This window comes from Phaenicophaeus curvirostris, chromosome 27 (genome assembly GCF_032191515.1).
Source record: "Phaenicophaeus curvirostris isolate KB17595 chromosome 27, BPBGC_Pcur_1.0, whole genome shotgun sequence".
NCBI lineage: Eukaryota > Metazoa > Chordata > Aves > Cuculiformes > Cuculidae > Phaenicophaeus > Phaenicophaeus curvirostris.
The window spans coordinates 1832738-1857346 of record NC_091418.1 but is presented as its reverse complement, the minus strand read 5'-3'; the positions used below and the strand labels follow the sequence as shown (position 1 = coordinate 1857346).

Sequence of the window (24609 nt, the reverse complement as noted above, 5' to 3'; positions counted from 1 at the left end):
AATCACTGCTATGATGGCAACTCAGAGAGCACACACTGTGCTGTAGATACCCGTAGCGTGTCAGAGACCACACAGATTGATATCAGCCATCTAAGATGGAGCAAGGCCTAAAAACACCCAGCTTAAAAAAAATGTCTCTTTTTTACAAAAGACAGAATATGCAACTTAGGTAAATCTCCTTTAGAAATGCTCAGGTGACTCAAAACCTCCTGCAGCCATGCCCAGGTCTAAAAGAAAACTCAAAAGACACACATGCTAGAGCCTTCTGTGTTAGACTCTGGTGCTGATGAGAAGAAGCGCTGCCCTCTCCCTGCTTTTCTCACCTCAAGATGATGTGCACAGACTCCAGCCTGGACGTGATGTAAGCTTTTGTGACTTCTGGGGTGTAGGTTTCGAGCATGTGAGGCTCTGTGGCTTTAACGTAGGGCACCGATGCAGCCAGCCGCTGCCACAGGCTTAGGAGATAGTGAACGCTGTTGGGCGCGAACTCCCAGTGCTACCAGGAGCCAAGGGAAAGAAAAGGACAGGAAACCAGTGAGTTATGGCTTTGGTTGGTGTACCACGATTACATTGCCTCACATAGCACTGGACAGAACAACATCCAAAGGGTTTGAGGATCTGGCTGCCAACTTGAACAATGAATTTCAGTCCCCACCTGAATTCACAGAATGCTTTCGGTTGGAAAAGACCTTCAAGATCATTGAGTCCAACCATCGATCACTGTCCAGTCCTGCTAAGGCTGCCACCAGACCATGTCCCCAACTATGACATCCGTTCATCTTTTAAACACTTCCATAGATGGTGACTCAACACCTTCCCTGGGCAGCCTCTTCCAATGCTTGACAACCCTTTCAGGAAAGAAATTTGTCCTAAAATCCAACTTAAATCTCCCCTGGCTCATCTTGAGGTCATTTCCCCTTGTCCTGTCACTGGCTACCAGAGAGAAGAGACCAGCACCCACCCCACCACAACCTCCTTTTTGGCAGTTTCAGAGAGCGATGAGGTCTTCCCTCAGCCCCCTCTTCTCCGGGCTAAACCACCCCAGCTCCCTCAGCTGCTCTACATCCATCACCAGCTTTGATGTTCTTCTCTGGACGTGCTCCAGCATCTCAATGTCTTTCTTGTAGTGAGGGGTCTAAAACTGAACCCAGGATTCAGTGAGCATCACCAGCATTCAGTAAAGACTAAAAGATAATCCCGAGTTCCCAGGCTTGCAATCCCTGCAACTGCATTTTAATAGCAAAGGGAAACATAATTCTAAAAATAAGCCTTATTTAACAAGGGTTTTCTTTCCCCCCTTGCTAGGACATGGAAAGGGAGGCATAGCAACCCTGCCTTCCCCCACACGCTGCTCCTGCTCCATTCAGCAGGAATTCAGAGAGGAACCAATGCTAACGCCGCAAGGTTCTGTCACAGAGTTTGCAGGCGGAGGCGGTAAAAATAACCCACAGTGAATTCAGGAGTGAAGAACAGACAAAGAGGGTTATAATTTCATTTCAAGAGAAGACAAGGGACATAAATACCCATTCAGGGGAAGCAAAAGCATGTGGTACCTGCAGGCTGGTGACGGTGAAGTTGGCAATGAGTCGGATGACCTCGGGGTAGTTCTCCACCTTCACCAGCTCTCCCAGCTGGTAATTGCTTTTCAACCGGGCCAGCAATCGACAGAACTCATGGTAGTTGTTTGGGTCTGACAAACTCTGAGAGGGGAAAAAGGACTGAGAAACGGCACCACTTCACAACACACAGCAGTCAGCTACAAGAGGTGCGGATTTAGGGTGGAATGGTAGGAAAACGAGAAAGGCAGCAAGGCGCTGCACCCTTCTTCCCTGTGCTGCAAGTTGGGCATGTAAAATAGAAAGTATTTTTGGTGAAGAAACTTAGAATTATAGAAAGGTTTGGGCTGCAAGGGACCTTTACAGTCATCCAGTCCAATCCCCAGCAGAAGCAGTGACATCTTTAACCGGATCAGGTTGCTCAGAGCCAAGTCCAACGTGGCCTTGAACACACCTCCAGGGATGGGGCCTCCACTACCTCTCTACAGTCTAAAAAAAGTCTGTCCTCATCTTTCCTGGAGCCCCTTTCAATCCTGGAAGCTGCTCTAAGGTCTCCCTGAAGCCTTCTCTTCTCCAGGCTGAACAACCCCAACTCTCCCAGCCTGTCCTTGTACGGGAGGTGCTCCAGCCCTCGGACGCAGCGCAAGCAAAGACACAACTCCAGTGACTGCATCCAAATTTCCCACCTGTGGGTTTTCCAGTATTCGTTTAACTCCATCCACGAGATGAGATAAAAACTTTGCTCTTTCTGCGTTGTTGAAGAGGGATCTGCGCACAGAGGCTATCTGCACTAAGCAGGATAACACCTATAATGGGTAAGGAGAATGTAGAGGGAGAGATCAGGACAATCAAATGAACACACGTTTCCTTTCCATGACACAACAAATCATTTAAGTTTGATGCTCTTTCACTCCTTCACCTCCCCAACGTGGTGTAGTCTTAGTGTAAAACAAATTACAGCAGAGATAAACATCCCATCTCAATCTCCACTCTTACAGCTAAAAACTGTTCCTCTCATCCCATCCCTGCGCTCCCTGATCCAGAGCCCCTCCCCAGCTTTCCTGGAGCCCCTTTCAGCACTGGAACCTTCTCTAAGGTCTCCCTGGAGCCTTTGCTGAACAACCCCAACTCTCCCAGCCTGTCTTTGAACAAGAGGTGCTCCAGCCCTCGGATCATCTCTGTGGCCTCCTCTGGACTCGCTCCAACAGCTCCATGTCCTCCCAGTGCTGAGGACTCCTGAACTGGACCCAGGTTGGTTGCCACCAGAGTGGAGCAGAGGGGCAGAATCCCCTCCCTCGCCCTGCTGGTCCCACTGCTTTGGATGCAGCCCAGGACACAGATGGGTTCCTGGCCACAGCACCCAAAGGAACATCTCCATCCCGGCAGTCAAAAGTTGGTTCCAAACTCTGCTCCCCTAAAATTATGTGATTCCTGCAGATGAGGAACGCAGATCGCATGAGACTGAAAATGCACCAGGACTGGCAGGGAAAGCTGGTAAACTTAACGCAGACTTGGAAAAACACTGCAGAAAATGCAGACCAGCAAGGAAATGATTAAATTGCTCTCAACCCAAACCTCTGAAACTGAAATGGAGAGTAAATTCCATGGGTGCAGCTAAGTAACAAGCTGGTGAGGAGGGCTTGAGGAGGAGCAGCAGCAGACAGTGATGTCCAGCACCCTGCAATCCTTACCCAGAGGCAAAGCCCTGCTCCCTCTGACCAGCCTAAGGACAACTTGCTCAGCTGCTAAGCCTCTTGCTCCTGCTGGCTCTTACATTTACTGATCAAAGAAGCAGGACAATTAAAGGCATAATTGCTTCTGATTCTATTCAGGAACAATAAAAGCATCTCACGCTGTTAAAATCTCTCATGAATATTTGAGGCTTTAAATTCAGAATCAGCAGGTAATGAACAGCGCTGAGAGCCTCAGCGGGAAAAGTGTTCCTGAAGGACCCTTCCCTCCCTCTCCAAAGGGTGCGTTTTCATTGTAGCATGAATTATTAAATATATTTGTCCAATAGATAAATGCCTGGCAGGCATTTTTTTTCCAAGAAGGAATAATCCTGCTTTCAGTTGGGTTGTGCCACCGGCCCTTCCATCCTACTGGGACATGGCCTAGTTCTGAAGGGTGGAAGGAGGAGTTGTATTATGTAGTTGTGCTCCCAGATTTTGCAGCCTGCTCGCAGAATGGTTTGGGGATCAACTAAGCGATACAGTGGAAATAACAGAAGCTACATCCCTCAAAAAGGGCACAGAGGGAGAGCCAGCGGGCTCTGAGCTACGCAGACAAAGAAGGAGGCTGGACTTTAGCAAAGAAGCCAGTCAAATTCCAGTTCTGCAAATGGATCAAATCTATCGGCAGCACTGGACCTGCCTCCCCTTGTTTCTCCAGCATAAAGTGAAGGCAGCTCTCTCAACTCAGTCAACGGCATTTTTACCTACAGTGAGTCTTCTCCAGGATGAACCCTACAAACACTTTCCAGTAGTAGAGTCTGTAAGGAAAATGAAAGCTGAACTTACCAGAGGAGAAAATGAAGGAGGGATGGAATGGTAAAGATCAAAAAACAATTGAAGGGTTGAAGAATCCAAGAATGCTGAAACAGAACAGAGCATTTTACTGAGAACGCTGTTCTGCAGGACTAACACTTATCAACAATGGCACGTGTACTCATCACACAGCAGCACACTATAAGATCTCCAAAGGCTTTTACATCTTTACTCAATTGCCTTTCCCAGAAAGAGAGTAAACCCACTGGTACTGGATACAAAGACAGAGTTACAGGACAATAATCTAAGGATAGAATCTGTGAAGCTGCCTGTAAAACAACCAATGGGAGCAACAAGGTTCATAAGAGTCATAGAATCATAGAACCACCAGGTTGGAAGAGACCCACCGGATCATCGAGTCCAACCATTCCTATCAAACACTAAACCATGTCCCTTAGTAATGTTGCTGAGAACAAGGAAAGAGTTATTTCTTACTGACATTTTTCTGTTCCTTGAACTGGTGAGACTGAAAGGGTAGAGGAGTGTTTTTATAGCTCAAGAGAGCCAACCCCAAACTGTAATCACATCAAGGAAAGGCTGGATTTTACATCTGGGATTGGATGCAAATGTTTATTTGTTAGGTACAGCGAGGGCTTTAGCGAGTCGCCCCTGCTTTCAGCAGGTATCCTGCGGGTCAGGCCTCTTCCTCTGGCAGGATTACCTGATCTCCAACTGGTTGGGATCTGCACAGTGCAAAGATCATCTGAGGACTCGTCTGTCGACGTGCCGATGAAATCAAAGTTCAGGCAATTATGGGTCAGCTTGAGGAGCTGCATAAGCAGCCCGTGCTGGCTTTCATCGTTCAGATTCAGGTTCTTCCCAGAAGCCTATAAAATACATCACATTAGCAAAGTAGAAAGGAAAAAAAAAAAACCAAAACAAGGCGACAGCTGAGTTTGAGGCAGTAATTCAGCTTTGAACAGGATGTGGCAACCGCAGGGATCGCAAGCCACCAGCACCAACCCCAGCTCTCATGTACAGCATGTGTATCAACATGCTTTGTCCTCTCACAAGATGGATAAACGCACAGCGTTTGCTTCCCACTCGGCTTGCCCTGCACAGGAGAAATGCCAGCCTGCAATTATCCCGTGAGATGCAGGAGATAAGGAAGTTCTTATTAAGGTTAAACACAAGAATGCATTTTCTGCCTGACAAGCTCTTCGCAGCAGGGAATCCTGTTGCTCCACCTCACCCTCATTTCCATATGAGCAGGGATGATCTGCATAAGCCCTGCTCTAGTTACAATCCTGCTGTGGGCAGGGAAAACAGGGATACTCTTAAGTAACGCAAAGAACTCGATGGATACGCAATGCTAGGTCATTTCCCTGCAGAGCAGCACTTGGGGTCTGTACCCAGAGACAGGCCAGCCCGTCTGTCCTCTGTATCATAGCTCTGTACTTTAAACAAAACCAACTCCAAGCTTAAGTCTACTGCAAATAAAACGTTGCTGACACTGCCAGCGGTGGCTGGAATGTATTCCTTGCTCTCTCCACAAAGACTTATTCTTCTGGGGCTGCCTGACTGCCCCCTGTTTCACAGACATGGAAATAGAGGCGATCATTGGTTTCTCACAGCCCAGTCCTCACCTGGGAACTTTCTGCTTCATACACAGAAGCTTGGAAAAGCTGCTATTAGACAAAAAAAAAAAAAGACACAAAAATGGGCACTAGGTGTTTAATCATAGGAAAACAAGGATGTTGTAACAGAAAACATTCCAAGTTGACTAAATGACGGCATCCCAATAAACAAAAACAAGATGATTCAGAGTTAGGGTGGAAAACCAGAGGCTTCCTCCTGGGACAAACAGGGTCTTTCTAGTCTCTACATGGTCAGTGTGGGCAGCAGAGGGAACCTCAGCCCAAAGTCTGTTGCCTTGAGACAGATGCCAAACGACGCTTTCCTTACCTGTTTCAGTAAATTGCATGACAGCGTGAAAATATCAAATAAAGATGAATCTCGGAAGGACGAGGCTATTTTCCTGTGCTTCGTCAGTGGATGAGTAGTATCCGCCTGAGCAGAAAGAAAACCAGTGCTTAGAGCTGATGGGCAGAGGTGAAACCAGACCAGCAGAACCCGTAGGAACCCTATTAAGCACTGGGACATTGAGGTTTCCCTCCCCAGAGCGATACCTGGCTAATCCTGGGGGATGTGCTGCCCCTGCAGAGCTGGATTAAATCCGATTGCTGGCTGATGACAGGACTTTCTATCTACAATACTTACGATGCAGCTTCACTGCACCACTGCCAGAAAGCAGGTTTGGGTTTACTCCTACAAGTTCCTTTAAATCTCTCCCAAAAAAGGACCACCAGCAGCATTCAGCAGCAGAATTTAAGTCATTTTAATGAATGCTGCTTTCTAAAGTGCTCTGAACTCCTAGAAGTTAAATCCTACCTGAACCCACCGGGCAGACACATGGCCAGCTACTACCAATGCCAATTCCCTTCCTGAACCTGTACAGATGAGAAGAAAACTGGAAGGAGGGTTAAGGAGTGACAGCCAGATTGGACTCTGCTGTAGCTGTTATAAACTCCACCTCCAGACCTCTCACCATATCAGAATAAGCTGATGTATGATCGAAGAGGCACATACACACATATCCCTTCCACTGAATCATAAACACCAGGTTGGAAGGGACCTCAAGGATCATCCAGTCCAACCTTTCTTGGTGAAATTATACTTTATATAATTTATACTGGATAAAAGAGTCTCCAACCGATTCAACCAATGCATCCTCACATGGGCTAGTGCAGACAAACAGCACCACAATTCATGTCACTTCCCAGACCCAGAAGAGGAGAAAAGTGTATTTGTGCACAGCCTGCAATATCCTGCTTGCCTGGGATGAGTTATTTGATGGGCAGTCGGTTATCACAGCCCAACAGAGCAAGAACACTCGTAGTCTCGTGCAGAGCCACAAAGCTCCAATCTCCACTTCTTTCTGCCTCTGTTAACCTTGACTATGTCCTCCTCTCACGCAGCACTGCGGGAACAAGCCCAGCTCTAACCTCACTAATGTACCAGCCTTCACAACGACCCATGGAGGGTACAAACACTCTTATATTACAGGTGAGAAGGTGAAGCCCTGCTTCACCTGGTAGTTGCTGGCAGATCAGAACTGGATCTAAATTTCCCAAGCGTTCTAAGGATTGAATCATTGCTCCTCAGCTCACGCGATTAGAGTTCAGAGTCTGAAGCAAACGAGCATCATTTATTCTCTCCATGGTTATTACAAATCTGACAGATTTCTGGCCTTGTGGCAAAGGAGCATTTCCTTTTCTTCACATGGCTTAAATCAGTCAATTCCTACAACACAGCGGAGACTCCGCACCTCCAGGCAAGTCTGTGCAGCGCTTACAGGATGAAAACTGACACTTCCAAATGCTAGCATCCCATTTTATTTGTACTGTGAGCTTTGGAACAAAAGCTTTGGTAAACAGAGCTGTAGCAAGTTCAGCTCTCAGGCGACGTGGTTGGGAGTCTGGTTATCAAAGCCTGATGAGAAGCCCTGTAAGGTGTTTTTCTGCGTGTTTTTTTTTCTGTGTACACATACACAACCCCGTTCTGAGGAGTGGGCACGGTGGCAGATATATTAGTTTGCAAGTCACAGCAGTTTTACACTTTCCGGGATGAGTCACTGATTCCAGCCCTCTGCAACTGCTGGCACAGTTAGGAAAGAGTAGTAAACTGTGGCAGATTTAATATCCAAGATAGAAGGAAGAGATTTTTGATCAAAGTCTTTAATTTCACTGCTTATTTCAGTATAAACCTGTAGATAAGCTACAAGTCTCTGTGCCGACCGTTCTCTCTCTTGCATCCTAAGTTTTAGAGATAAAGAGAGTTGCTTTCAGCCTTGATGCAAGGAAGTGCGGAGACGAAATTAGGCTTGCACAGAAGTCTGGGCAAGGAAATGGTAACCATAATAAGACATGGCTTAAGAGTTCAGAGAAGGGATATGGGTTAGGATTTACTCATCAGGCCAGGCTTGAAGAACGAAAGTGAATTTGGGTTCTGAAATGGATGCAGGAGCTGTTCAGGCTACAGCGCAGGGCTCGAATTTCAGAAGCACCGAACTTCACCAAGTTCAGGAGAAGAAGTTGGTGCTTTGCCCTTGTCAGGACAAACCCTTCTCCTCCATTTCCAGTTCTGAAAATAATTTGTAATCATCCTTCAACTCCCATTCAATCTGCTCCTGGATTAGTCAACAGACCAGCAAAAACAAAAAGTTAGTTTCCTCAGTAAGATATTAAACCAAAACATTTGGTTACACCTGGTGCTCTAAGTAAAATGAGAGACATTTATGTCCACGGCCACCCTCACGCTGTCTCAGGGCTGTGGTGGCCATCAACAGTGCTACAGAATCGTCTGCCTGACAGATCAGGAAAGCAATATAAACTTAGCACCAAGTGAAGCTGCTTGTTCCAGCCCTCAGTATCAATAGTGAGAGGCAGCATAATGTCAGAGGGCTCTACAAAGCCCCAAACTAACTGATGCGGCACAGACTCTGCATGCCCGGCCTTTATCAGGACTCAGCCCTGATAAATCAGCAGAATTTGAGAACTGTCTGCTGGGAATTCTGTGAAATTTGGTACTGAATGAAAAGGATGCTTTAAAAGTTTGCAGCATTTGATAAATCACTGAATAGTTTGGGTTGGAAGGGACCTTCAAGATCATCCAATTCCAATCCTGTGCCATGGGCTTGGACTTTTCAACTTTATCAGGATGTTCAAAGCCTCATCCAACCTGGCCTTGAACATCTCCAGGGATGGGGCATGCATTAAATCCTCTTTATTTCACCTCCCTGGTCAATATGAGGAGGCCACGTTCTATTTTCCTCGTGGCCCAAGGATGCTGTGACCTGGAACAAGGCACAGGGATCAACACGAGTAGGTGCTAGGGATGTCCTCGCATTGAGGGCTTTGTCCTTGCAAGATTGGTTGCTTAAGGCTTTACTTTTTCATTTCAGATTACATAAAAAAATGAGAGAAGATGGAAGATGCCAGTGAAACAAAACGGTTCCTCAGGACAGGAGTTTTCAGCATCTCATCACAACACCAAGTGACTGCGTAAACATAAAAAAACCACACACAAAGCCAAATGCCCAGCACACAGCATCCCCTCTCCACCCAAAACACCCAACAAAAGCCCCAGTCAAAGCACAGACACACGTCAGGACACAACAATATGAATGAGAAAATTGGACACTTACTTCACTGAGGAAGGCTGTAGCACTTACTTGATTAATTTCATTAGTTAGTTGGGACAGGATTGTCACTCCTATGATGCAGTGCTCTACACTATCCTGAGGAGGAAAGGGGGACAGGGAGAGCCGTTAGCACGACACGAGGTTTTCATTAAGCTTCATCATTATTTGCCTTGAAAGATTTCTAGATGTACCCATCCAGCAATGTTTTGTCTTTGTACTGCAACTGGAAAAAGCCCACGAGCAACACCAAGCAGAGAATTTAAACCATGCTTCTAAAGTAGTTGGTGTTCTTAACAAAGCCAAGGCTTCTAAAGAGCTCAGAAACACAAACTAACAAAACCAGCCACCTTTTATTTAATAGTTTAGTCAACATTTTTGAGTTATCATAGAATGATTTGGGTTGAAGGGACATCAGAGCCCATCTAGTTCCACCCCTGCCATGGGCAGGGACACCTCCCACTGGATCAGGGGCTCCAAGCCCCATCCAGCCTGGCCTTGAACCCCTCCAGGGATGGGGCAGCCACCCCTGCTCTGGGCAACCTGGGCCAGGGCCTCCCCACCCTCACGGCAAAACATTTCTGCCTAAGATCTCATCTCAATCCCCCCTCTTTCAGCTGAAAACCATTCCTCCTCATCTTATCCCTGCCCTCCCTGATCAAGAGCCCCTCCCCAGCTTTCCTGGAGCTCCTTTCAGTTCTGGAAGTTGCTCTAAGGTCTCCCTGGAGCCTTCTCTTCTCCAGGCTGAACAACCTCAACTCTCTCAGCCTGTCCTTGCCCTAATTCTGAGAAGATTTCTTTAGATTTGTTTTGTTTGAAATCAGTTTGTTGAATTCTAACAGAGGCTGTGGTAAAAGAGGGGGGAATTTCTGCAACGTTAGGATGAGTATTAAAGTTGCCCGATGAAAATTCTGGGAGATAGAACTCCCTCCTTGGCTCCTTTTTAAACCACAGACCTTGAAGAACACAAGGAGCAGCTGACCACGTCTCTCCATGCCGCACGCCCCTTCTGCCAAGGCCAGGCGATCTCCCAGTGAAGGGAGCCCATTCTCCGCAGCCCGCTCAGCCTCTGGCGACTCCAACAAGGGGCCGATTGTGAACCAAGTCTGTTACAGACACCTCTTCGCTCGAAACGGTAATCCATTTATCAAATGATTGAAGGGAAACAACCTGCATTGTTCCTTTGCCCCAGTTTCTGTTCTGTAACTGAGAAATGATGCCTGCTTTCCTAGCTCCACCTTGTCTGCACAAACTGCTCTGAGCTCCAGCTTCCAAGACTGAACTCATCTGCAACAGTGAAATTCAAGCGTATTTAGGCTCAAGACCCCCACCGCTTCTTTGCTGGAGCCACCTCTTGACAACAGGCTCCGTATTTATTGAATAGCTGGGCAGAAGCCACTGGAAAAGCTTGCTGAATCCATGTGTTTGGAAAAAAAAAAAAAGTGCAGTCTCATGTACACTCAAGCAGCCAGAACAGGTAACTTGAGCAAATGGGAACAGACTGACTCCAACTGAGCCCAGCAAGGAGATATTCACACCATTTAATTAGGTTCCTTATTAAAAAGCACACATTCTCCATGTCACGAGCTGGGAGAGCGAGGAATCCAGCTCTGATAATTTCACCTGCAAACTATTGGGGACAAAGTTACCAGCCCAGAAAGGAACATGATCTTTAAATTACTGAACACCTTCCAGACTCTACCTCACTGCAGACACCTGTAACTGTCTAAAAATCATAGTAGTTAGGTTATTTTCTGAATGTCCTCACTCTACTGCTCCAGAATTAAAGCCTTGCACACATTACATCTCCCCTTCCACACTGGGAAGCATTTCTGGTCATTCATATCTCTTGTGCTGCCTTCAAGTTTTGATTTTGGGACAGATTTCAGAGTAACTCAATCAGCATTCACAGCATTCCAGGATTTACTGATGTCTCCAGGAAGAAGTTCCAGCTTGGAGACATGCTGCTGATGCCATCTTCTCCCTATGCAGCCTTTCGGGTTGGGAATGAAATCCTGCGCTGTGTGATAGCATGCAGGTTTGTGAAACAACAGGCAGGACTTCTAAAGAAAGCCATGAACAATAACGTTTCTGTAACACACAAGTTTTAAGCTATGTTTTGTTATGATAACTCAGCTAAATATCAACTGTAACTTCCATCTCCCCCCACGAATAAAAGCCAGTCAAGTGTGGCATGTATTTCCCTTGTAGGAACTAAGCTCAAGATTACATTCTGCACTAATCTGAATGGTGTAGTTATGCGTGAGAGCTTAAAAGAAGAATTGTGCAACAACTGTGCCCCTTTTGCTACTGGAAACTGCTCTAAGATCTCCTTAGAGCCTTCTCTTCTCCAGGCTGAACAATCCCAGCTCTCTCAGCCTGTACAGGAGGTTCTCCAGCCCTTGCACCATCCCTGTGGCCTCCTCTGGACTCGCTCCAACAGCTCCATGTCCTCCCAGTGCTGAGGACTCCAGAACTGGACTCAGGGCTCCAAGTGAGGTCTCACCAGAGCGGAGCAGAGGGTCAAATCCCCTCCCTCGCCCTGCTGCTCCCATTGCTTTGGATGTAGCCCAGGACACTATTTGCTTTCTGAGCTCCAAGCACACATTGCCGGCTCACATTAAGCTTCAGCACAACATCTGACCTGTAAAAACCTTGTGACATCCGTGATCACGTTCCTGAAGACATATTCATCCTTCTGACAGTCAAACCAGCCCAACTTTGTGATCCTGGCATATAACTGGATTAGAGCCTGTGTGACAAACGTTGCCAGCTTTGGCCTGGTGGCAAGGTAGTTGAGCACATAGTTCCCTGGAAGAGAGAGAGGAGGTGCAACTGTAGGCAAAAATGGGGCAGATGAAGCTGAGATTGTCACAAAAGCATCATTTGAAAGTTGTTTAAAGACAGAATCAGCACGGTAGTGGATTGGGTGCCAACACTGACCTTTTACCTGTACTTTTAACAGTCCAAAGCCATGGAAATGGGTTAGAGATAGGTAAGAGCTCATTCCCAAAGCCTAACCTGTTTTTTAATCATCAGATTAAGTCTAATCCTCTGTAAGAACATGTAAGTAGCAAGAAAAGTTGAAAATAGCTCAAGATCTTTCATCAGAGATGGTCATTTACCACACCATCAGTAAAAAAGGATGCAGAATGAATGGCAGTCAAATTCCTTCCTCAGAGGAAAGGAAGCATCAGCCCTTCTCCAGGCAAGAGCACTGTGATAGTGACTGCTCCGTTAGGAAGGGTTCTAAGTGTTATTTCAAGATTTTCTGTTTTGAAAGCACATCCTCAGAAGAGGCAGTCACCATGTGTATTTCATACCCCAAAAGGAACTTATCAAACCCAGATGCTTTATTACAAGATCACGGAGCTGTCACTCCTTTCCATCTGGAATAACGCACTGTACATAGCCATGAACTCTGTTAGCCGATGATACACGAGATGCCATCCAAGACAAATGTTTCTTGGCCTTTTGGGCATCCTATGCCTTCAGATGCCCAAGCTGTAAAGCACAGGAACTTGCAGAAACCCTCCCACTTGTGGATTAATGCCCATACGATAACATTTATTTGGTTAGCAAAATGAAATCTACTTACGAATATCTATTCGTTGTTCCAACGGTAAAGGGTTGTTTGTGCGTGACACGAGTTTCGTAAGGCATGTAGCTGCCAGTAACTGGGAGTAGGAGGACTGTAAAGAATGAGAAAACCCCACAAACAGAAGTTTACAAGAGGATCAAGCAGCAATGCTGGATTTTAAGCTAATTTCTCTCTGAAAATCTGAGTTTAAAGTATTCATTTAATTGGTAGAATAAATGCTGTGTATTTGGACTTACATTTGCATAGACACTAAAGTAAACCAAACACTTGAAAAAAGTGTTTAAGAAAGAAAGAAAAAGCTTTTAAAGAGCAGAAGACAACGGAACTGCCACTGAAGGCAGAAGTAAAACTGCAGGCACAGTCAAAGTGCACGCCATTACCTTAAAGGCCATGCCTGAAAAGACAATCCGTGCTCTGAGCCACCCGAGCACGTTGCTACACATTTAAGCGGCACTTACAACTTTCACTTGATTACTAAATACAAGTTAAATGTTATTACTTGAGATGGGCACACAGCCCACTGAACTGTGATCGGATTCAGGGACACAGACGATGGAATTCAAGCATCGAAACCCCCCAGCTGCCCCCGATCCCATCAGTAACAGCCAGGGAAATGCCAAGCATTTTGCATGCTAATTTCTGTAATAGGTATAAAGCTCAGTATCCAAGCTGTAGGAAATCTGTTTCTGCCACTATTCCCATTGTTTTAAAGCAAGTCAGACCCCAGACTGAATCAAAAAACCCCACAATCCTCATCCAGGCAATGGATGACAGGGAATGAAACTGGGCTTTAGGAGCCTTCCTTTAAAAACAATATTATTTCCCTTTGGGTAAACCAGTCGCTCGTTCCCATCGGAAGAACTTCAAACCCCGTTCAGACATGAAAGTAGGATTCGTGTTCTGCTAAAAGTCAATTTGTGCAACATCAAGTGGCAAAGCCATTTTTGTGCCGATAGAAAGTAAAAATCAAAAGATTTTTTTCTTCAAAAGAAGAAGCTGGAGGAGTCAGGCCAGATTTACTGCTGGCGTATTCGACATCTTTTCGTTAACACTAATTCTAAAGCACATGATCTAATTTTCCCTGTTTTAAACTGCTGGATCATTAACACGACACTATAGCAGGGGCAATTTTCCAAGGAGACATTCCAGAAGACACACTGCTGGCTTTATCCTGTCACCATTTTCTCCTCGAAGCCCACAGAGAGGGCAGTGGTTCCCACAGTCCATGAAACACCACTGCCGTAAGGATGTTTTCCACTGACGTGTCTGGGTGGCAGCCTGCGAGGAACGCAGCGCGGCTCACGAGACATGAGAACCGGCAGCCGTTCGCACAGCATCGTTCACCACCAGAGCCAAAGCTTTTTTTGGCACAGCCGGCCCACAAATCGAGACACATAAGAGCACGCTGGGTACGTAATGTCAACACCACATACCAAACCTTGGGGCCATTTCCCTTATCAGCGCCCAAAATACCCTGATCCGTGATGGACAATTGTATTGTTTTACGTACACTCCCTCTTTCCAGAAGCAGCTGGCACTTGCTCAGGCAGTCGGGGCTGTTGGTGAACTCAACCAAGGCTTTCTCCGCCTGCAGCCGTGTCGCAGTGTCTGTGGTCTCATACAGCTGCTTGCACAGGTTCTCTAGCTGGGCTAGGCTCTGGAATACAAGGAAAGAAATCCATTAGGAACAGTGACGACCCCAACACGCTTTAGCTCCAGCCAGAACAGCAGTTTAAATAGCAAAAAACATCCTCACACCTAGTTTTTATGTCATAGAGCGTCACGTTACCCACAAACTTGGTTTATATTCCCTCCGTGTGGCACCGGAACAGACTCCAGCATCCCAGCATGCTGGAAGGATCTCACGTTAAAGCTTCTACACTTCACACGCCAAGAATACCAGCAGCAGAACAGAGCAAATGACAAATGGGATGGATGCCTTTGAACGGCGTCTGCGTGAAGGTGTTCAAAGGGAAATAAAACCACCAGGCAGATTCTGTGTGCTCAAACAACTGTAAAGTATTTCCCATAAACTGTGATGCAGGCAGATGGTTTCCCCCCATGAAATCTTAGGTGTCCTGGTTAAAAAGCAGCTTTTCAAATGGATACAGCTCTTCCCTTCGGTTCTTACTGTTGGATTAATAAGCAGGTATTTCCAAATGCTTTAGGTTCAACATTCCGGGGGCAAAATCATTATAAGCAGACCATAACTTTTGTGTTTTGACTTCTGTGTTTGTAAGGATGACAGCATCAGTCACTTAATTTATTTTTGAAGAAGAGATCGTTATGCAAGAGCTGAGTTACTGACAGGGCGAGCTGACGGATTCACCACATCAGCACCCAGCCAAACGCTTTCTGATACGTGAGTGCAGTGATTACAATCGTAGGGGTGGATCTGGATGATGTTTAACGCCCCTTTCAACCCAAACCATTCTGTGATTCTAATTTAAGAAGCTACCATAACCATTCAGTCCCCATTGATTAACTGAATCCCTGGGAAGCAGCTCCACTACCCTAACAGGACAGTGATGCCCATGGTCCCACACTGAACCAACGAACACCGATCCAAGAGCGTAGTTTAATGTTGGCAAAAAGGATCTATTTTTGGAGTCTCACACCACCCTGAATTAATTCTTCAAGAAGTTCAAGAATGGGGGTTTCCCTACAATCCGTGTTCTTCCCACCTCTGAGAAAAGTTCACTCTCTGTGGTTTGGGACTCGGTGGCAATAACTGCAGCCCCTTTTGTGTGACGCTCGCAGTGACAAAACACCCTTGTTTGTGCACAGTGCGCGATCCGTGCCAGCCTTCCCGCAGATCGCAGTTCATTAACTCCCTCGGAGCCACGGGAAAGGCAGGACCTCCAGGATTCAACAACCGCACCCCCGTTAATGGAGGCAGGTAATGCTGTCCAGAAAGCACAATAAAATAAACCCCACAGGTGGAAAAGCAAGTCCAAACTACCCAGGAGTGTGAATCCAGCAACTCAGTGGGAATACAAGTGCCCTCTGTTCACGTTAGGTGAAGCCAACCATCTACACCACAACTTAGATATGTTTTGGGTATCTTGTCTCTATTCTGCAGTGCCAGCCGACCTGAGTGTCCCTGCCCAGACAACTCGCAAGTTAAAGTTCAGCTGATACTTCTTCCTCACAGCATCCCCAGATATGGAGCTGCAGAAGGAGTGTAGGATGGGAGCAAGGAGAAGCCCAAAGCCCGTGAGGGCCACTCAGAGAGGCAGAAGATGCCCAGACTTGGGAGTTTTCATCCTTCATTTCAAGGTTGTGAATGGTCATTTCAGTTTCAAGTTTAATGTGCTCAAAAGTATTGTGATAAACAGTAATCTGAACACATATCTGTGATGAAAACCCTTTATGGATCATTTTCAGGCTTGTCTCACCAACCCATTTCCTTCCTTGCCTTGTGCCCTACTCGATTTTCTGTCACACAGACAGACAGGGCAGTCGAGCCTCCAGCACATTTTCCCATCACCATGAGGAAGGCAACACAGTTCCCTTCTCTCCGCTGGCAGGGCAGAAATCAGGCTACAGCCTTCCTCCAGCTCCAAAAGGCAAAGCAGCTCAGGCGCTGAAGTACAATTAGTGGGATTATGTCCCTACAGACACCAGGCAATGCCTTCTCTTCCAACCAAGATAAAAAAAAAGTACCATCTAGCGCAGCGATTACGGAGGGCAAGGGCTCTGCAGGCTCTAGATAAGGGCTCCAGCATGAGACCGCAGAGAATGTGACCCAGGGAGATACTCCAGCATCCCTCACACAGGCTCTGCTACAAGACAGAAGGCTCGCAGAGCACTGAAGGCATGACTGCAACCGACCCAAGCTGGTGTTCAGCGCTGTTTAAGAACAAACTGCTCCAAAAACTCTTTGTAAAACCATCTCACAAGCCAGTGATGGAAGAAATGGGGAAGTGGAAGTTGAAAAGAGAAGGAGAAAGAGGAATTGATGAGGGCACAGGGTCACAAGGAGCTGGGGACAGCGACTCTTGCAGCGGTTGGGAAGGCATTTTAGGAAGAGAACTGCAGTCAGGGGAGACACCAAACACCTCCCCCCTCCTGACTCCCCGCCTTCTGAATCGCTCTTATCTGCTCCTCGCATGATGGCACTGAAATCCCAGGATTGCTCCGCAGTTGCACACACTCTGTTCCATAAATACATTTGAGTACACTCAGAGTACAGTAGAAAACTGTTGGAAAAAGCTCTAAGCTCATCCAGTCCAACCACCAGCCCAACTCCCCTGTGCCTGCTAAACCATGTCCGAAAGTGCCCCAACTTCTGAACCCCTCCAGGGATGGAGACACCACCACTGCCCTGGGCAGCCTGGTCCAATGCTAAACCACTCTCTGTGAAGGAACTTCTCCCAATATCCAATCTAAATCTCTCCTGGCACAACTTGAGGCTATTTCCTCTCATCCTATCCCTTCTTACTTGGGAGAAGAGCCCTGCACTAACCTCACCACAATCTCCTCTGTGGGAGCAGCAGAGAGGGATGAGGTCTCCCCTCAGTCTCCTCCTCTCCAGGCTAAACAGCTCCAGGTCCCTCAGCCGCTCCCAGAACCCCTGGGCTCCAGCCCCTTCCCAGCTCCCTTCCCTTCTCCGGATGTGCTGGGCAGGAATAGCTGATCCATCCACCTCCTGTGAACCTTACATCACGTTAGTGCTCATTTCTTTAATAGCGAGGAGCAATAAGTTCCCTCTTGTGCCACCCGCTTTGTACGATCTTGGCCTCTGTTGCTTGGCCACTGCAAGCAGCTGGGAAGCTCAAAATGTGCAAAAAACACCAACCCATCAATCTCATTTATCCCACAAGCTACAAATAAAACTTGTAACCATCCAGTGTTTTCCCTGTGGTGAAGATAAACAACATGTGATCATCTTTAAAATGATAAATACTACAAGGGAAGTAGCAGCGACCTAACAGGAGTCCCTGGGGTATGGCGGTGGAATTGATCTTGGATTACACGGTTGCTTAAGCAACGCTCCTTACATCCGAGGGCTGCAATGAGCTCTCGGCAGGTTTGGTTCAATCGAGTTTGACTTTGCCACGTTGACAGTTCCCATTTCAGAAAATTGAGGGAACGCCGGCTGTGCTCAAGATGGCAGAGTTGGAGAAGGAGCGGGAGCAGCCACAGCCAGCCCTGCTCCTGCGCTGAAGGAATTGCCTCTACACCAAACTGAAGGCAACCATTCCCACCTCCAATCTGCACTGAAGCTGTTGGAAGTGGTATTAAGAGATCCCTGGCAACGTAATACCTAGGAATGGGTGAATTGCTGACTTGTAGCCCAGGAAAGCCCTCTCTCCTGGTTGCCCAAGGCAAGGACAGCAGCACCACTGTCCTGGTAATGGCAGCACACAGGCGATCCTCCGCTTCGGGGAAGGAAAAAGGAGAGGCTGAAGCAGCAACAACAATGGGAGAACGAGTCCCTCCTGTTTCTCTTTACCTTTTCATTTCAATATTGCAGCTGATCTACGTCTGCAGCAATCACACCCTTCTCACCTCTCCATTACTGCCGAATGTCATGAATTCACAGCAGGTGGATTTGTTTGAGACCCAAAGCACTGCTTCAAAGTAAACAGGAGCCTTCCAGTCACCCTGAAAACTCTGGAGGCTCCTCCAATCCTATGAAATACAGAAGCTACTACAGAGCTGCTTAATCTCACCACCCAGAAACAGCAAAGGGATCCAAGCACTGCACATCACCTTCACCTTACTGGTTAAACTGGTGTTGGCCACAGACTTTATCAAGGGCTAGACAAACAACAGAATTAGCATTTCGCAGTACAACGTCCTTGGACTATAAATCCTGTAATCACCACATTCACAAACACTGACCTGGCGATACAAGGGCACCGAGTTTTCAAACAGGAATTCAACCCAAACCCTGGGACAATATGGCAATAATATATCTGTCATTAATAAATTATACAAGGATACCAAACAATACAATAGAAGGAGAACCATAAATTTCAATTTAACAAGTTCAGCTACACTTACACCTTAAACAACCAAAACGCTGTGAGCAGAAAAGAAGGGTTTTTACACCAAGTTTACAGTGGAAATGATCTCAAACAAGGGACAGAGGACAAGGTCTGCTAAAAGACAGAATGTGTTCTGCTCTCCTACTGTTAAAATTTTGCTTCTTAGTCCAGAGCCTGGTGTTGATTTACAGGCAGGACTTGTATCAGTTAAGTTCTGGCCTGCCAGATGCTCCTGTGAGCAAACGGTGTCGGGTGTAACCCGTGCTCTGGGTTCAGCAGGATGACAGACACCACAGCACACAGGGACCTTTCCTCTGTCCACCACAGAGCCCCATCCAACCTGGCCTTGAACCCCTCCAGGGATGGGGCAGTCACCCCTGCTCTGGGCAACCTGGGCCAGGGCCTCCCCACCCTCACAGCAAAACATTTCTGCCTAAGATCTCATCTGAAACTCCCCTCTTTCAGCTGAAAACCATCTCCATTCGTCCGATAAAAAGCCTCTTCTTGCAAATCAAAGCTGAAGATGTTCAGAACTCCCTGGGAGCCGGGATTGACCAACACAAAATGGCAAAGATGTGCCAGTATAATTACGGTGGGGAAAACAAGAGTGCCCTCAGACAGACAACATTGATTACTCCTGTAAAAACACGCTGAGATTCTTGCAGCAAAGCCACATGGCTGTATCACCAGGAAAACATCACAAACTACTCGTAAATACCTTCTTGAAAACACAGTTTAGAAGCAGAAAGACAAAAATTACACATTTGCTGGGAATTTTAAGTAGTAAAAATGCAACTTATTGAACTTAGTTGTACTAGGCCTGAGCCCTATAGCCTCAAAACACAACCACGTTGCCCAGAACCAAGGGCAACGAGGCTTTATTAACAGGAACAGAGTTCCTGAGCTACAGAGCATTCGGTGCTCTCTTAAAATGATTAAAATGAACAAATCCTCCCTGCCTGCATTAGCGCTGGCTACGCAAGGTGCACAGCTCGGCTGCTGGAGCAGGGAGAGACCAGCATCAACCTGCCCGCCCATTCACAGCTCAGCTCTGTCCTTCTTTCACCACCAAGTGCACACAAACAGAGCTTTGCTTTCCCACTTTGTGCTGCCGGAGTTTGGAATCTTCAGGTGAGCTCTCCTGGACAGAACATCAGCAGCAGGAGGGGAAGCAGAGCGAGCTCTGTCTGTTGCCAGCAGCAATGTACCTCACCTGTATCTTAAGAAACCTCCAAAGTAGCCCCAAGAGACAGGGAATAAACTCCTGGTGGAGCTGAAAAGGAGCATCCACGGTTTTTTAGGTCAAGATTTGATCTTGGGGCACTGAACTGCAACTCTGTGCCTCCTTCCTTCAGTGAAATCCAGCTCCAAACACCTATCCCTGGTATCCTACAACTCCGGTGTGGAGAAAGGCAGTTAAAGGGACATAGCTTAAAAAACAGCCTAATTTGCAAAAGAAGTTTGCTCTATTTTCAGTTGGAGTGGTGCTTTCCCCTCCCCAGGCCTAGAGCACTCCCATGGGCTGCTCCGAGATAAACCCAAGTCCTTAATTAGAGCTCCAATGGCACGCGGAAGGTAAAAGCTGGAACTAAAACAAATGGAAAAGTATCCCAAGCAATTGGTAGCTGGGCAGCAGGCTGTGCTGTGACTCTTTCACCAAGCAAGGACAAGGTTACTGAGGTATCCAATGGGAAACACGCACCTCGGTCTCCAGGGTTTCTTCTGGAGCAAGCTGAATGTTATAGATTTGTAGAGCCAAATTAGATTTTGCATTTGAGCCAAACCAACATCCTTTAGAATACAGAAACACACAAGGGACAAAAGATCCAGGGATGGAGAAGGAATTGCCCTAGGAAATAGTCTAGAAGATAACAAGAGCCACCAACACGAGGGATGTGATGGCAGAGTGGTGCCCAAACACGCTTCTACAGGGTGTTCTCCCCACTGAGAAGAGGCCCAAAACTGAATCGAGGATTCGAGGTGCAGCCTCACCAGTGCTGAGTACAGGGGCACAATCACTTCCCTGCTCCTGCTGGCCACACTATTCCTGATCCAAGCCAGGACGCTGCTGGCCTTCCTGGCCACCTGGGCCACTGCTGCCTCGTGTTTAGCTGACTATCGACCAGCACCCTCAGGTCCTTCTCCTCCAGCTGCTCCTCTCCAAGCCAATATTTCGATCACAAGCAGCCCCTCGGCACCTGACATGCTGCCTCACACTGGCCCAAATCTCTGGCTGTCAAAACTGTGGAGTCAAGGACTGAGAACAGGCAATAAGAAACATCAGAGTGACAATTTTTAGCCACTGCAATGTTTTTTTAAATTCTAGATGAATGAAGAATTCAAAGTCACAGAACTCAGCATCATCCTGCACAAAACACTCTCCCATAGGAATGTTCACATGCAGTAAGCGTGTCCCGGTGTAGGGCAGCAACAAAGAAAACATCTAAGGGGCGAGGAAAGCGGAAGAAAAACAAAGATAACACAGATCTGTTGCCAAGAGGGGTAAAAAAAAAAGCTGGAAGAGGACTTGCATTAACCCACAGAGCTAATTGCAATGACATTCTCACCGCCTTCCTCTGCCTCTACTGCAAGCGAGTTCAAGTGATGTTCACAAGACCTGGAGTACGAATCCAAACCAAAGTTGTACAGGCTTTGTGAGCAGTGGAAAAGTCACTGTGCAGTGATGTGCTGTAGGACCTTGGGACTCCCTTCCAGCCACACAGAATCATCTGATTCTCCCTGCTCCTGTGTTAGTGCCACCTTTGTTCCCAGGCGCTGAACAGTCCCCCCCATGAAGTGCTGCTCGAGGGAAAGCCCCGCAGCCGGCTCCAACAGCACCATTCCCATCAACACCACTGGTTGCCCTGCTCACCATCCAAACAACATCTGTTTTCAAAGATGAGAACGCGATATTCGCCTTCATCATGGCCTTAAAAGTTTGCCTTCACCCTCACTGTTGCTCCACACTGTAAAGTAAATAACTTCAGCCCAGACAAAGTCTATAAATGACAGGTTTGTGCTTCATCACATGGCAGATATGGCTCCAGAAGTTCCACTGCAAACACTGAACTCCCAAACCAAAGCTCTCACGGAGCAGCAACAAGACTTTCCTAACCTGCTAAACTCCGCACAGCTTTGTTAGCCGAGATTTCCTTACAAATTCTTACAACAGCACCAACTCCCACAGCACAGGACCAAGACCCCGCATCACTGGGTAACTCAGTAACCGCTCTGTTAAATGAACACGACGTTTGAGAGGAGTCTGCAATGCAGCTCAAATCACATCCATCAGCCTGGCGCTTTGGGCAGACCTCACACCAAAAGTTCATTAATAAACCCCATGATTTCCTCCGGCAGCAAAAATCCAGTTATAAAGGGAACCTCGCGCTCTCCCTTTGAAGGGAACCGTGTGAGGCTCCTCGGAGCCTTTACCTGCAGCAGAAAGGACAGACGGCAATAAAAAGCAAGCAAACCCCATCCAGTTACAGCACATAATGATTTTGTCAGCTGTTTGTCCCATACAAGAACTGCCCTGAGCTGCAGGTGCCTTAGCTGTGTTTGCAAACCAGTTTTCCTCCGAGTGGAACATCTTCCAAACCCCTGCTGTTAAACTTTAACCAAGCTAAACGTAGCGATTGCAACCCTGTTCTTACAGCTCCAACTTCCATTTGCCCAATTCAATATTTAACACAGAAAAGCAGGGCACGAAGCACAGTTTTAAAGCAATAAGAGCTGCTGTTTCACCACCCTCAGTGTCTCTCCAGCTGAGTGTTAAAAGCAGAGCTTGACTCACAACATATTCAGAGATTCTTCACTAAATTCAGAGCCTGCGAATTGTTTAACGATGCAGGAATTCCTCTCCTCCCCTGACATCACTCAAGGGGACGCTTGCCAGACAACCTGAGCGCTGCCCGGCTCTGTGCTGAGTTAATAAACTGCTCACCCTTGTGGTCCGTGCAGGGATGATAGGAAGAACGTATTTATTTCAAAGTTGCACAGATAACATGTAACCACCGTGACCGATCAGCTGGCCCCTCAGACACCTGCAAATCCTGGGCAAGTTCAACTCAAACAATATGCAAAACCCATCACCATTTCCCCACCTGGGCCTGGTTTTGACTTTTGAAGTCAGCAGCAGCAACAACCGCAGTGTTCCATCCAAACACTCCATCTGAGCCAAGGGGCTTCCGCCTAACCCCTCTGTCAAAGCTGAGGAGCCTCCATCTGACCTCTATGTTAGGGCTGAAGAGCTTCCACGCGACCTCTACGTTAAGAGCCGAGGGGCTTCCATCCAACCCTTAGGTTAAGAGCCAAGGGGCTTCCACCCGAGCCCTACGTTAGGGCCGAGGGGATTCCATCTGACCCCTACATTAAGAGCTGAGGGGCTTCCACCTGACCCCTACGTTAAGGCCTAGGGGCTTCCACCTGACCCCTACGTTAGGGCTGAGGGGCTTCCATCCGACCTTTACATTAGAGCCGAGGGGCTTCCACCCAACCCCTACGCTAAGAGCCGAGGGGCTTCCACCCAACCCCTACGCTAAGAGCCGAGGGGCTTCCATCCGACCCACACATGTTAGAGCCAAGGGGCTTCCATCCGACTCCTATATTAAGAGCCGAGGGGCCTCCATCCAACCCCTACACCAAAGCTAAGGGGTTTCCATCCTGCCCGTCCCTCAAAGCCAAGTGGTTTCAATCCAACCCCTATGGCAAAGCCCAGAGGCTTCCATACGACCCATACATTAGAGCTGAGGGCTTTCCATCCCGTCCTTCCATCAACACCGAGAGGCTTCCACCTGGTCCCTCTATTGGGGCCACAGGTTTTCCATCCTGACCCTCCGTTGCAGCCGCTGTCGCCTCGGATTCGCCTCGGATTCACCTCCTGGCTCCCGACGCTTTCCTCCACGCCGGCAGTTGTTTGTAACGCCAACCAAACCGCTTTACTTACAGACCAAGACTCCCTCGCTGCTGGAACAAAACCCAAGCCCGGTTGCGAGAGGCAGGGCTGTGGATCCCAAAGGTGGGATGGGGGCTGAGAGACACCGGGAGCGGGCCGGCGGCAGGCAGGGCTCCGGTTGTGGCCAAGCAGGTCCCAGAGTCCTTTTCCCAACCGTTTCCTACCGGTGTTGCTGGAAAACTCCACGGCGGCGGCGAGAGGAGGCAGAGACCACGGGTAAACGGGGAGGGAGACCCTGGGCCGGGGCATGGGGGAGGCGGAGGAGCCCTCGGCGGTGCCCGGGAAGATGCTGAAGCCCCGTGCGGTGCTCGGGAAGGCCCCGCCAGCGCACGGGGAGGCCCGTGGCACCGGCCTAGCCAGGCCGCTCACCCCCATCTCCCCCCTCCCCCCTCGCCACGCACCCCCCGGCCGCGGCCCACCCCCCCGGGGCCGCGCTGCGCCACGGGCAGCCCCGGCGGCCGCTCCACGGCGCCTCAGGGCCCGCAAGGCCCGCCGCCGCCACCCCCGCCTCCCCGCGCCGGGCCAGGCCGCACCGCGAACCCCCTTCCCCCGCCCAACCCCGGCCCCGGGGCAGCACCCGGAGGGCCGGGAGAGGGAGGGGAGGCCGGGGCCTCCGGGGCCGCGGGGCGGCGCGGCCCCCCCTCACCTGCACATGATCCGCCATTTTGCTCCATTCATGCTCCGCTCCCCCCGGCGCGCGACCGCCCCCCCCAACGGCGAGCGCTGCGCATGCGCGGAGAGCCCGGACACGCCCCT

At 48.3% G+C, this 24609-nt stretch overlaps 1 protein-coding gene across 2 annotated transcripts in view; it reads right to left on the bottom strand.

The window, feature by feature from the left end:
- XPO7 (exportin 7) overlaps positions 1–24609 on the bottom strand; it is a 41059-nt gene extending 16450 nt beyond the window's left edge. Inside the window, exons 1-11 of one of the 2 annotated variants that reach the window (XM_069877557.1) lie at positions 24500–24609; positions 14414–14560; positions 12901–12994; positions 11947–12113; positions 9309–9401; positions 6008–6112; positions 4764–4929; positions 4076–4149; positions 2243–2362; positions 1554–1700; positions 324–496 (exon numbers count right to left, since the gene is read on the bottom strand). In XM_069877557.1, coding sequence (XP_069733658.1) covers positions 324–496; positions 1554–1700; positions 2243–2362; positions 4076–4149; positions 4764–4929; positions 6008–6112; positions 9309–9401; positions 11947–12113; positions 12901–12994; positions 14414–14560; positions 24500–24517 — 1304 coding nt within the window. In that variant the 5' untranslated portion in view covers positions 24518–24609. The remainder of the gene's footprint in view (positions 1–323; positions 497–1553; positions 1701–2242; positions 2363–4075; positions 4150–4763; positions 4930–6007; positions 6113–9308; positions 9402–11946; positions 12114–12900; positions 12995–14413; positions 14561–24499) is intronic. The other variant, XM_069877558.1, reaches the window with a different exon arrangement.